Source organism: Bombina bombina, chromosome 11 (assembly GCF_027579735.1).
Source record: "Bombina bombina isolate aBomBom1 chromosome 11, aBomBom1.pri, whole genome shotgun sequence".
NCBI lineage: Eukaryota > Metazoa > Chordata > Amphibia > Anura > Bombinatoridae > Bombina > Bombina bombina.
In genome coordinates this window covers 91,231,212-91,246,052 of record NC_069509.1, presented here as the reverse complement: position 1 = coordinate 91,246,052, position 14,841 = coordinate 91,231,212, and the positions used below count along the sequence as shown (strand labels likewise).

At 38.3% G+C, this 14,841-nt stretch overlaps 1 protein-coding gene across 1 annotated transcript in view; it reads left to right on the top strand.

Annotated features, from left to right (window-relative positions):
* Nucleotides 1–14,841, top strand: part of WDR90 (WD repeat domain 90) — a 213,155-nt gene that overhangs the window by 36,110 nt on the left and 162,204 nt on the right. The window contains exons 12-13 of the mRNA XM_053694218.1: nt 12,249–12,306; nt 12,814–12,932. Of these exons, the coding sequence (XP_053550193.1) occupies nt 12,249–12,306; nt 12,814–12,932 (177 nt within the window). The remainder of the gene's footprint in view (nt 1–12,248; nt 12,307–12,813; nt 12,933–14,841) is intronic.

Genomic DNA, 14,841 nt, shown 5'->3' with positions numbered 1-14,841 from the left:
ACTTTCAGAGACATTAAAGCTAACAGGTCTCTGTCCATGCGGCATAAGAGGGGCGTCTTCTAAAGTAGAGAGAGACAATAAATTAACGGGGGAAGGAGGATAAGGAAGCCAGCAGCGTTGAATGTCTGTTTTTTTTTAAAGCATCTGTGCTCCCTGCCTGACATATTAGCTACAACGGACCTACACCTTCCTGCCCTGCTTATTCTATAATGTAAGAGCCAGGCTGTGAACCTTACTAAAGTTTGTGTATTCCTTGTCATTACTTTAGTCTAGGAAATCAAAGTATTTAACCCATTGCTCACCATAGAGGGCTGTCATACCTTATGTAGTAGTAGATGTGCAGCCCTCCCAGGCAGTCAAGTGCTTAAATTATTGATTTCCAAGTTTAATAATTGTATGCAAACACCTTTAATTATTTAAACACTGCAATAAAACGTTAAATGGTCTATTGATCCTGAAAAGGAGGGTTAATATTTTAATTGTATCTCTCTTTTTTGGGGGTTTTATAGTAAAATTAATATATTTATCAAAATTTTTGTGTGTGTGTACTATATATATATATATATAGTTTGTGTGTGTGTATATATATATATATATATATTTATATATATATATATTTTGTATGTGTGTGTGTGTATATATATATATATATATATATATATATATATATATATATATATATATATATAAAATATGGAATAGAACAAGTTCATGAAAATCATGGGCAGTAATCGTGATGCATCGCGATGCATCGTAGAATCGAATCGTTACGATGCTAATCGTAATCGAATCGTGAGACAAGTGAAGATGCGCAGCTCTATATCTTTATACCAAAACATCAATATCGATGTACATTTAAAAAACATATTATACATTTGTTATAAAAAAGACAATTAGAAATAACACATTAAAACTTATCATACAATTTGATGTAAATATATAAAAATAATAATAATTAAAAAACAATAATACTGAATAAAAAACACATTAAAGTTCAGAATGACTCATAGAAGGGATATATATATAATACAGTAGTTTCAATCCCAATAATGTAAAAATATAGGAAACACATTAGCTAGAAATTGATATACGTTTTTAGAATTCATATATTTGTAAAAGTAAAATTACATAATAAAGTCCAGTCATATAGATGTTGTATCTGTATACACTACCAATAATGACTGTATGGTGACCAGTAATGGGTTTTCATATGTAGGCACCCCCTTTCCATATCTTTATATGTCTAGAAATGCTGCTAGGTCAATGTCACGGTTAAGACCCCCTGGACCCAAAGTCTGCAATTTATGGATCCAGAAGGTCTCCCGTTGTCTGAGTCGTAGCAGTCGATTTCCCCCTCTTATATCTCTTTTGACATGTTCAATCCCAATTATGGTGAGACCAGTACTATCCTTATTGTGTGTCTCTAGGAAATGAGCTGACACACCATGGTTATCCATACCTGCCTCTATATTTCTAAGGTGCTCGCTGAATCTTGTTTTCATGCAGCGTTTAGTACGCCCTATATAGATCCTATCACACGAGCACCTTAGAAGGTATACCACGTAATTTGTTCTGCAGGTAATTAGGTATTTAATTTCATACTGCCTGTCATTTTTTGTTACCCTAAAAAAATGATTAATTGGATCCATATGGCTACAACAGGTGCATCCTTTTCTTCCACATTTAAAGGAACCCTGAGCTTGTCTCTCTAGCCAATTTTTACCTTTTATACTCGGTCTTAGCATACTTGGACTTATTTTGTTTTGTACACTCATATTTCTTTTAAAAATTACTTGTCCTTTATTGTTTAACATTTCCTTCAAAATGGGATCTTGCATGAGGATGGGCCAATGCTTTTTTACTGCCCCTTCAATATCTTTCGCTGCTCTGTTGTACCTGGTGACTAGTTGTACCTTCCGTTTGTCTGGTATCCTATTATTTGGGCTTTCCACTTTTTCTTTGTTTATCAGTGTTTTTCTATCCATTTTATCCACTTTTCCTTTCGTATCGTTAAGTAGTTTCTGTGGATAACCTTTCGCTAGGAACCTATTTGTAATTATTTCAGATTCTTTTTGAAAATCGTTTTCCTTAGCACAATTTCGCTTTGCTCTTTGATATTGTCCCAGTGGAATGTTTTTCTTCCACTTGCTGTGATGCCCGCTCTCAGCATGTAGATACCAATTGGTATCTGTGGGTTTCCTATACAGCTTGGTATATACCTCGCCGTGTTCTTGTATTATTTCCAAATCCAAAAAGGTCACCCTTGTTGGACTGGACTCCATGGTAAAGCTTAGATTGAGTGTGTTCCTATTTGCATATTCAGCAAATTTTGTTAATTTTTCTGTGGTTCCCTGCCAAACGATCAGTATATCATCTATGTAGCGATACCAATACATATGTTCTTTATATGGATTTTCTGAATTAAAGACAAATAGGTCCTCCCACCAGCCCATGTAGAGGTTGGCGAAGTCCGGGGCAAATTTTGTCCCCATGGCCGCCCCCCTGGTTTGGAGGAAGTATTTGCCCTCAAACAGAAAATAGTTTTTCTTTAGTACAAAGTCAATTGCCTTTTCCAAAAATTCTACCTGGGTTTCATTAATGTAGCCACATTTTCCGCAAAAATATTTTACAGCTGTGATACCTAATGCATGTGGTATCGAAGTGTATAACGAGCATACATCCATGGTGACCCAGATATAATTCTCTTGCCAAGTGAGGTCCTTCAGTACTTTCAATACATGAAGTGTATCCTGTACATAGGATCTTAGGCATGGTACCATGGGTTTAAGTATATGGTCAATGTATTCAGACAATTTGGTTGTGAGGCCTCCAATCCCTGACACAATTGGTCTGCCCGGGGGATTGTTGAGCCCCTTGTGAATTTTGGGCAGATGATAGAAAATAGGGAGTACTGGATCCTCAACAACCAAATATCTGTATTCCTGGTTACTTAAAACTCGATCTGCCTTGCCTTTAGAGAGTAGCACATTATATTCCTCCAAATATTCCTTAGTAGGATTATGATATAATCTATGATAGGTATCCTTAGCAACCTATCTGCCTCCATCACATATTCCCTCTTATCCTGCACTACAATCCCTCCGCCTTTATCGGCGCTCCGGATCACTAGGTCTCTATTTTCACTAAGGTTTTTTAATGCAGTTTTCTCCTACATAGGTGTGTCCGGTCCACGGCTTCATCCTTACTTGTGGGAATATTCTCTTCCCTAACAGGAAATGGCAAAGAGGCACACAGCAAAAGCTGTCCATATAGCCCCTCCTCCGGCCCCGCCCCCCAGTCATTCTCTTTGCCGCTCTGAACAAGTAGCATCTCCACGGGGATGGTAAAGAGTTTGTGGTGTTTAGTTGTAGTTTTTATTTCTTCTATCAAGAGTTTGTTATTTTAAAATAGTGCTGGCTTGTACTATTTACTCTACAACAGAAAAGTGATGAAGATTTCTGTTTAAGAGGGCTATGATTTTAGCACAAGTAACTAAAATCCATTGCTGTTACCACGCAGGACTATTGAAACCAGAGAACTTCAGTTGGGGGTAACAGTTTGCAGACTCATCTGCTTCAGGTATGAATTAGTCTCCTTCTAACAACACAGGCTAATGCTAGATGACAGTCATTTTTCCCCTCAGGGAAAACGGTAAGCCATTTTTCTTTGAACTCAGCAAAAAAGATAACAGGCTTCCCCTTTTTAGTTTTTATGCTGGTAGACACTATTATGGGCCAAATCGATTGATTTTTATTACAATACCATGGCATTTGAAATGTTTTATAAGCTTATATACACTTGGGGACGTTTTTTATTTGATCTGGCTTGTTTTAGACGCCTAATCTAGTCAGGAAGGCCCCTTCACTCTAGTATGCTGAGGGAGGAGGCCTCATTTTGGCGCTTCAGCTGCGCAGTTGATTTCAAGGCAGTGCATGCAGATTCATGTGAGAGGGTCCTGTGGCTCAGAAAGTGACTCCAGAAGGCTTTTTTCTGTGGTGGTTGACCCCTAAGGAAGGTAAAAGCTACAGCAAAAGCTGTAGCAGGGATTGTAGTGTATAAAACCGGTTAAATCCAACAATTAGCTCCGGTTTGCTTATTTTAAGGGCTAGAGTCTCCATTTTTGCTGTGCAATACTCTCAAAGCATTAAGACACTGGGGTCCAAATTTCATAAAAATCGGATATTGCCTTCATAGTTTTTTGAACATTCAGAAATAAAGTGTGTCATTTTATTATTTAAAGAGACAGTAACGGTTTTGTTTAAAATCGTTTTTATTGCATTGTTTGCCTGCCTAAATCTGTTTAACATGTCTGTGCCATCAGATAACCTATGTTCTGTGTGTATAGAGACCAATGTGGTCCCCCCTTCGAGTGTTTGTGATAATTGTGCCATAGCGTCCAAACAAAGTAAGGACAGCTCTGTTACATTTAATAATGTTGCCCAAGATGATTCATCTAATGAAGGTAGTGGGGATAGTTCTACATCCTCTCCTTCTGTGTCTACACCAGCTTTGCCCGCGCAGGCGACACCTAGTGCGCCAGTACTTATTTCTATGCAACAATTAACAGCAGTAGTGGATAATTCTATAGCAAATATTTTATCCAAACTGCCAGCATTTCAGAGAAAGCGTGATTGTTCAGTTTTAAATACAGATAAAAAGGATGAACAATTAGACGCTGACAATGCTTTATCTATTTTACCCTCACATCAATCGGAATTGGCTGTGAGGGAGGGGCTGTCTGAGGGAGAAATTTCTGACTCAGGAAAAATTTCTCAACAGGCAGAACCGGATATAGTAGCATTTAAGTTTAAGCTAGAACATCTCCACGCCTTGCTTAAGGAGGTATTAGCTACTCTGGATGACTGTGATTCTATGGTAGTACCAGAGAAGTTGTGCAAATTGGACAAATTCTTAGAGGTCCCAGTGCACGATGATGCCTTTCCAATACCCAAGAGGGTAGCGAACATAGTGGATAAGGAGTGGGAGAAGCCGGGTATACCCTTTGCCCCACCTCCTATATTTAAGAAAATGTTTCCCATTGTAGACCCTAGAAGGGACGCATGGCAGACGGTCCCGAAGGTTGCGGGAGCAGTTTCAACATTAGCGAAGCGCACAACTATTCCTATAGAGGACAGCTGCGCTTTCAAAGATCCTATGGATAAAAAATTGGAAGGATTGCTTAAAAAGATTTTTGTTCAGCAAGGTTTCATCCTTCAACCAGCTACGTGTATTATTACTGTCACCTCAGCGGCGTCTTTTTGGTTCGAGGAATTAGAAAGGTCGCTCCAGAAGGAGACTTCCTATGAAGAAGTCATGGACAGAATTCACGCACTAAAGTTAGCTAATTCTTTTATATTGGATGCCGTTTTTCAAATAACGAAATTGGCGGCGAAAAACTCAGGTTTTGCTATAGTATCGCGGAGGGCGCTTTGGCTAAAATCCTGGTCGGCAGATGTGTCGTCCAAGACTAAGTTACTTAATATTCCTTTCAAGGGTAAGACCCTTTTTGGGCCGGAATTGAAGGAGATTATTTCAGACATCACTGGGGGTAAGGGCCATGCCCTCCCACAGGATAGACCTTTTAAGGCTAAGAACAAGTCTAATTTTCGTTCCTTTCGCAATTTCAGGAACGGACCGGCTAATAACTCTACTGCCGCTAGACAAGACGGTAACGCGGTCCAGCCCAAACCTGCATGGAAGCCCGTGCAAGGCTGGAACAAGGGTAAACAGACCAAGAAACCTACTGCTGTTACCAAGACAGCATGAAGAGGTAGCCCCCGATCCGGGACCGGATCTAGTAGGGGGCAGATTATCTCTCTTTGCTCAGGCTTGGGCAAGAGATTTTCCGGATCCCTGGGCACTAGAAATAGTCTCCCAGGGATACCTGCTAGAGTTCAAGGGACTTCCTCCAAAGGGAAGGTTCCACCTGTCTCGCTTATCTTCAGACCAGATAAAGAAACAGGCATTCTTACATTGTGTAAGAGACCTATTAAAGATGGGAGTGATAAACCCAGTCCCCTCAGGGGAACAAGGTCTAGGGTTTTACTCGAACCTGTTCGTAGTTCCCAAAAAAAGGGAACTTTCAGGTCAATTCTGGATTTAAAGATCATCAAATGGGCGGAGGATCACTCCTGCCATCTATCTGCAATTCACATCCCAGGAGTAGACAACTGGGAGGCGGATTATCTGAGTCGTCAGACTTTCCATCCGGGGGAGTGGGAACTCCACCCGGAGGTCTTTGCCCAGTTAACTCAACTATGGGGCAACCCGGATATGGATCTGATGGCGTCTCGTCAGAACTCCAAGGTTCCTCGATACGGCTCCAGATCCAGGGATCCCAAGGCGGCACTGGTGGATGCATTAGTGGCGCCCTGGTCGTTCAATCTGGTTTATGTGTTTCCACCGTTCCCTCTCCTTCCCAGGCTTGTAGCCAGGATCAAACAGGAGAAGGCCTCAGTGATTCTAATAGCTCTTGCGTGGCCACGCAGGACTTGGTATGCGGATCTGGTGAGTATGTCATTGGTTCCACCATGGAAGCTACCTTTGAGACAGGATCTTCTAGTTCAAGGTCCATTCAGACATCCAAATCTAGTTTCTCTGCAACTGACTGCTTGGAAATTGAACGCTTGATTCTATCTAAGCGTGGGTTTTCTGATTCGGTTATAAATACTCTGATTCAAGCCAGAAAACCAGTGACTAGGAAAATTTACCATAAAATATGGCAAAAATATATCTGTTGGTGCAAGTCCAAATGTTTTGCTTGGAGTAAAGTCAAAATCCCTAGAATACTTTCCTTTCTCCAAGAGGGTTTGGATAAAGGTTTGTCAGCTAGTTCTTTAAAAGGACAGATATCTGCTCTGTCAGTTTTGTTACACAAACGACTGGCAGTCGTGCCAGATGTACAGGCGTTTGTACAGGCATTAGTTAGAATTAAGCCTGTCTACAGACCTATAACTCCTCCATGGAGTCTAAACTTAGTTCTTTCAGTTCTTCAAGGGGTTCCGTTTGAACCCTTACATTCCATAGATATTAAGTTACTATCTTGGAAAGTTCTGTTTTTGGTTGCTATTTCTTCTGCTAGAAGAGTTTCTGAATTATCTGCTCTGCAGTGTTCTACTCCCTATCTGGTTTTCCATTCAGATAAGGTAGTTTTACGTACCAAACCTGGTTTCCTTCCAAAGGTGGTTTCCAACAGGAATATTAACCAGGAAATAGTTGTTCCTTCCCTGTGTCCGAATCCAGTTTCAAAGAAGGAACGTTTGTTACACAACCTAGATGTGGTCCATGCTCTAAAATTCTACTTAGAGGCAACTAAGGATTTCAGACAAACTTCATCCTTGTTTGTCGTTTATTCTGGTAAGAGGAGAGGGCAGAAAGCTACTGCTACCTCTCTTTCCTTTTGGCTGAAAAGCATCATCCGATTGGCTTATGAGACTGCCGGACGGCAGCCTCCTGAACGAATTACAGCTCACTCTACTAGGGCTGTGGCTTCCACATGGGCCTTCAAGAACGAGGCTTCTATTGATCAGATCTGTAAGGCAGCGACTTGGTCTTCACTGCACACTTTTACAAAATTTTACAAATTCGATACTTTTGCTTCTTCGGAGGCTGTTTTTGGGAGAAAGGTTTTGCAAGCCGTGGTGCCTTCCGTTTAGGTCGCCTGACTTGTTCCCTCCCTTCATCCGTGTCCTAAAGCTTTGGTATTGGTTCCCACAAGTAAGGATGAAGCCGTGGACCGGACACACCTATGTAGGAGAAAACAGAATTTATATCTTACCTGATAAATTCCTTTCTCCTACGGTGTGTCCGGTCCACGGCCCGCCCTGGCTTTTTGTCAGGCTTAAATATTTTTTCTATACACTACAGTCACCACGGCACCCTATAGTTTCTCCTTTTTCTCCTAACCGTCGGTCGAATGACTGGGGGGCGGGGCCGGAGGAGGGGCTATATGGACAGCTTTTGCTGTGTGCCTCTTTGCCATTTCCTGTTAGGGAAGAGAATATTCCCACAAGTAAGGATGAAGCCGTGGACCGGACACACCGTAGGAGAAAGGAATTTATCAGGTAAGATATAAATTCTGTTTTTTCTGCTTTTGACAGGTTCCCCTTTCTTGTTTTCCTTCTTTGATTATCTTTAATCCAGATCTCTGAAACCTCCTTCTCTAACAGGCTTTCAAATACAGAGATACAGTTCCCTTTTGAATGGTATGGATAAAATGAAGATTTTTGCTTCAATGAGCTATGTATGATTGGTATATTTTGGGCTTCTTCTTCTAAGTCATGAAGTATGTCTATAAGATGGTTCTCATCAATTTCCCCCCTATTTTCTGCACCTCCATTTGTATTAATCAATATGGAGTCATCTGGGTTGTGTGGTATTATTTCAACATTGTTTTCTATTCCTTTCTCCTGTAGTTTAAATTGTCTAGTGAGGGTAAGTTTCCTAATCATTTTCTTAATATCAATAAATAGTTCAAAACCGTTGGGTGCTGCATCTGGAGCAAAGGATAACCCCTTCTTTAATAGGGCTTCCTCATCTTTTGTCAATATTTTATTTGATATGTTAAAGATGTCTTGATCATGTTTTCCTAATAATGTATGTCTATCCCTTTTTTGTTTTTTGGCTCTGTATGCCACACCTCCTCTACATCCTCTTCGTCTGGTTCTATCCCTCTTTTTGGGTTTCTGGTCCCCTCCTGATATTTTTCGTTTGTGCTCTGACCTAAAAAACGATTCTCCACCTGTTCTCTTCTGTATGGGAAATAGCCCCCCAAATCATTTTGTATATTAGAGTCGCTGGTGTGGTTATTCTTACCTTTCTGACTATTCTTATTGTTCCCAGAGGTGGGGTTATTCCGCCTCTGATGATTAGTTTTTGGTCTTGCACCTAGGGCTTCCCCATATTGGGAATCTAATCCGGGCCTACTCTCTCTGGGGTAATACGAGTCATTATAGTTTAATCTTTCCCTTTCTTTAAATGTGTTGTTCGTATAGTTATTTTTATTCACATTCGGTGTATTCCTATTATTACCGTGTTGTGGCCCTCGTTTACCATTCTTTTTATTAACATTAAATTTTGTTTGGCCATTCGCATATCTCATTTGTCTCTGTTCTTTTTCCTTAATGGGACTCCCCACTTCTTCATTACTATTATCTTTGGGTGTTCTCCCATTTTCCTGAGCTTGTGGGTTTAAATCACCATACAGGGCATTATATAATTTCTTTTTCTTGTTCTTAATTATTTCAGATTCAAAGTGTTTCAAAGCTGTCCGATTTCTACTATCAAGTTCTTTATATAGGACATCCTCTCGTTTAAAACACTTTCAACCTGAGCTATTTCATTTGTGAGTTTCTCCACCTTTTTATCTCTATATTTCTTGAGTATTGTTATAAATTTTCTGGAGCATTCATCCATAGCTTCCTCCCATTCGCTATGGAATTCCACTTCCTCTAGTTCAAAGATTGATGCTTTTTGTAATTTTAGACCCTTTGGAATAATTCCATATTTCTGAAAGTTCTCTAAGTCATACCAGCAATTTATCTGTGACTTATATAATTTTTCTAATTTTCTAAAGAGAACCTTGGGGTCTTTTTCTTCATCCCCTACTATAAGTGTTGCAGACAAAAGTCTGCTTCTAGTTGTTGGATCAAAATAATTACCAAATACCTCAGCACTTGCCATCTTTTAGCAAACTATTACACAATTTCTCACAGAAGTATTGTTGGAACCAAATACCAAAAGATACAGTTTCAAGTAATGTAGGGAATATCGTCTATAATCAACTAAAAAAAAGGAAGTAAAAAATATACTGTTTATAATATCTCAGTGTGCAGTATATAGCGTGCAAAATCGTACTGAGTAGACAATTATATATATATAGCACAGAGGCATATAGTACTTGCGGCTGCTAGGTCATAGACACAACTAGTCACCAGGTACAACAGAGCAGCGAAAGATATTGAAGGGGCAGTAAAAAAGCATTGGCCCATCCTAATGCAAGATCCCATTTTGAAGGAAATGTTAAACAATAAAGGACAAGTAATTTTTAAAAGAAATATGAGTGTATAAAACAAAATAAGTCCAAGTATGCTAAGACCGAGTATAAAAGGTAAAAAATTGGCTAGAGAGACAAGCTCAGGGTTCCTTTAAATGTGGAAGAAAAGGATGCACCTGTTGTAGCCATATGGATCCAATTAATCATTTTTTTAGGGTAACAAAAAATGACAGGCAGTATGAAATTAAAGACCTAATTACCTGCAGAACAAATTACGTGGTATACCTTCTAAGGTGCTCGTGTGATAGGATCTATATAGGGCGTACTAAACGCTGCATGAAAACAAGATTCAGCGAGCACCTTAGAAATATAGAGGCAGGTATGGATAACCATGGTGTGTCAGCTCATTTCCTAGAGACACACAATAAGGATAGTACTGGTCTCACCATAATTGGGATTGAACATGTCAAAAGAGATATAAGAGGGGGAAATCGACTGCTACGACTCAGACAACGGGAGACCTTCTGGATCCATAAATTGCAGACTTTGGGTCCAGGGGGTCTTAACCGTGACATTGACCTAGCAGCATTTCTAGACATATAAAGATATGGAAAGGGGGTGCCTACATATGAAAACCCATTACTGGTCACCATACGGTCATTATTGGTAGTGTATACAGATACAACATCTATATGACTGGACTTTATTATGTAATTTTACTTTTACAAATATATGAATTCAAAAAACGTATATCAATTTCTAGCTAATGTGTTTCCTATATTTTTACATGTTTTTATTGGGATTGAAACTACTGTATTATATATATCCCTTCTATGAGTCATTCTGAACTTTAATGTGTTTTTTATTCAGTATTATTGTTTTTTAATTATTATTATTTTTATATATTTACATCAAATTGTATGATAAGTTTTAATGTGTTATTTCTAATTGTCTTTTTTATAACAAATGTATAATATGTTTTTTTAAATGTACATCGATATTGATGTTTTGGTATAACCAGTTACTGTGCCGATTTTCAAAGTACTAGACAGCTGGGAGCGCGGTTATGAAAACAAAATAGATATGTGTCACGGCATAACAGGTATTTACTATAAGAAATAGGAGACACCTAACATTACACGCCCCCAGATCTTATCCAATCAATATTTGGAGGCGTGTTACATAAGGGCGGATTATGGACATTATGGGCATAGCCTCTGACGAAGCGGGAGGAGCCTGCGAAACGCGTAAGGCCACGCCCATAACCTGACGTGTGAGGAGAAGGGAATGTGGATGACGCTCGGATCAAACTAACAGCCGGCAAGTATAGTTTGTTTCCTATAGCGCATTCACACGATTTCCTCTATACACATTTAAGCCCACAGCATAATTATTTAGCTAAGTCCCCTGTGATACTCGATTATACTGAATATCGGCTGACACGGAGGGAGGCAGTAAGGAGGATAAACAGTGCTGGAGTGGAACTTTGTGTATATTTCTTAAGGAACGGACATACCTCATATGTTTGAGGGCACTCTTGTGAGTGAGAATTTGCTTATGTTTTATTCTTTCAATAAAGTGTGAACTTATTTACTGCACTTAGATCGTGGATGCGCTCTTTCTCTTTTCTCCTTCTAGAGATAAACTTCTACACACCTTTTACCTAAGCCTGGGAACAGACACCGTTGGGCAAGGAAGGAGCTGCAACCCCTTTATCCGATTTGGCTTTGGAGTATCAAAACAAGTACCATTGACTTGAACTTTCTTTAACCTATTTCTTTTTATATTCGTATGTTCTATCTATTATTGATTCAACCATTGAACAGCTTCTGTTGATATATATAGATAAGTGTGGCGCTGTCTTATAGTATTGGGAGTTATTTGATATTCAGCTATAGAATGTCATTTGTCATTCGTCGTTCTCCCTCCATGTGTGAGAGTTACTATAAAAGACCATTCCCAAAAGCTGGTTCATTTAGCAGTTTTAATTTTCCATCTCGGTACAACAGTAATTTTTGGGACAAGCTCCATCCTTCTGTTTTTAGAAGGCTTTCTACATGTTCTGCTAATTGTTAAAGGAACACTAAATCCAAAATTTATAGATTTATGATTCTGTATGCAATTTGAATCAACTTTGGAATGTATTTCTATTATCAAATTTGTTTTGTTTTTAATTGTATTCTCTTTCTGAAAAATGAAATAAAATTTTTCGGTTTCATGTCTCTTAAAGTATAATCCCTTTTTCTTTTTTTAGCTTTTCACACAGTGGTTCTGTTTTGTGTGGCGTGGGAAAAGATGGACATGGAAAGACGGTGAGTTTCAAGCAAGTTTGCAGTTTGTTTATTATAATGTAATACTTCCAAATGTGCGGTCTTGGTGTGGCAAAGGCTGATAAAGCAGTATGTGATAATAATGGTTGAAGTTACTCTCAGTCTCGGACATTATTGCGAGTAATTTTGTGAGTTTCTCATTGTTACAACTTTTCCTTTAAGACTGTGACAAGTGCCCTTTTACATGGTGTCTACAGGCAGTCCCCAGGTTACAGACATCCAACTTAAGTACAACTCGTACTTACAAACAGAGAAAATAGAGCTTTATTGCCAATCCTCCTTTCCAGGATAACCCAAAATACTCAAAATTCAATTGTTATAGGGGTTTAACACATAGATGTGCAGCATCACTAGTAATAAAATGTTATGCTCTAACAAATGATAGCATGTCATTTTATCACTATAATAGTCCTTTAATTATATAGCTTTTGACTCATTAGTGCATCTAGACTCAGCTCTCTGCTTTTGATTGGCTGTTGACCTTTGCAGTTGGTTGTTGTGTGGAACACATCTCAGGCTAACCGTGGAGGAGAGGTGACCGTACTGGCGAAGGCTCACACAGATGTGGATATCCAGACCATGAAAATAGCTTTTTTTGATGACACAAGGTAAGGAAAAACTGGTGCGCTCATTAGTTGCAATTCAACTTTAATGTCTGTGCTGTTTTCATGATTCAGATAGAGAATACAATTTTAAACCACTTTCCAATTTACTTCTATTATCTCATTTGCTTTGTTCTCTTGGTGTTGTTTGTTAAAGGTTCAGCAGTGCACCACTGGGAGCTAGCTGAACACATTAGGTAAGCCAATAAAAAGAGGCATACATGTTCTGCCACCAATCAGCAGCTACCTCCCAGTAGTGCATTGCTGCTCGCCTACCTAGGTATGCTTTCCAACAAAGCAAATTAGATAATAGAAGTAAAAAGGAAAGTTGTTAAAAATGGTATGCTGTATCTGAATCATAAAAGAAAAAAATGGATTTCCATGTCCCTTTTTAACATTGACTATCTGTTAGTTGTATGATAACCCTGAAATACATATTAATCATTAGAAGAGTAATACATTTCACAACTGTGCAATAAATATATATATGTTTGTGTGTGTGTGTGTATATATATATATATATATATATATATATATGTGTGTGTGTATATATATTTGTGTGTGTATGTATGTATATATATATATTTATATATATATATATATATATATATATGTGTGTGTGTATGTATGTGTATGTATATATATATTTATTTGTGTGTGTATGTATATATATATATATATTTGTGTGTGTGTATGTATGTACGTATATATATATATATATATATATATACTGTATATGTATGTATATATATGTGTGTGTGTGTGTGTGTATGTGTATATATATATATATATATATATATATATATATATATATATATATATATATATATATATATATATATATATATATATATATATATATATATATATATGTTTAGCAAGTATACATGAAGCACTCCAAAGGTCTTGTGTTATGGTCACTTTTATTGTGAACGTTTTCGGGCATAAATTAGCCCGTCCTCAGACTTATAAAGTTACTTTGGAGTGCTTCATGTTTACTTGCTATTGTTGTTTTGATATAGCACCCAAGGCGGATATGGACTAAATCTGGAGTGCACTTTGCTTTATACTAATATATATATATGTGTATATATATGTGTGTGTGTGTGTATATATTTGTATATGTGTGTGTATGTATATGTGTGTGTGTGTGTGTGTGTGTATATATATATATCTTTATAGCATGGCCTAGTACTCACGGTAACCTTTGAACCACATCAAAGAGATCCTGCATAATTCACAGATCCAACATATCGCAAAAAGGAAGGCACTCGCCGGGTTTAATAAGGATAAAGTTTTATTCCTTATGAAGTAACGTTTCGGAGTTTTACCTCCGTTTTCCAACTGACAACGTATATATATATATATATATTTTAATATATATATTATTGTTATGGCTACAAAACACTCTTATGCTGGTTACCTTGTATATTAAACAGCCTTTGCTTTTATGTAATAAAAGTGCTTTGCCAGATGCTCCCTAAAGAGACCAAAAAGCAACCTGGGTTTAACAAATGCTGTATATTGTCTAAAGTGGCAATTTGATTACATAATTTAGGTGTTTCCTTCTCTAGGGAGCAAGGTGTTACGGTTGCCTCCAGGCTGGCTGGAAGTTGGACCGTAGAAAAGGATGCTCCTAGCGCTCACCAAAGAATCATCAGCACCATAGTCGGCAATCCCTGTAGTGATATTAGCTGAAGCTGTCCCCTACAAACATGAGTCAAAGCTGCAAGTTAGAGGGACAGAAAATAGGTCTCATGTGCTGGAGCACACAGCCTCCTTTTATTGAGGTTACATGCAAACAGGACACTCTCAGGGGGAGGATTAAAATCCCCCATCACACATTTGATATTAGATAGAGAGACACTCCCTTTGACAGGCCACAACATTTACTTCAGCAGATAACATTACACAC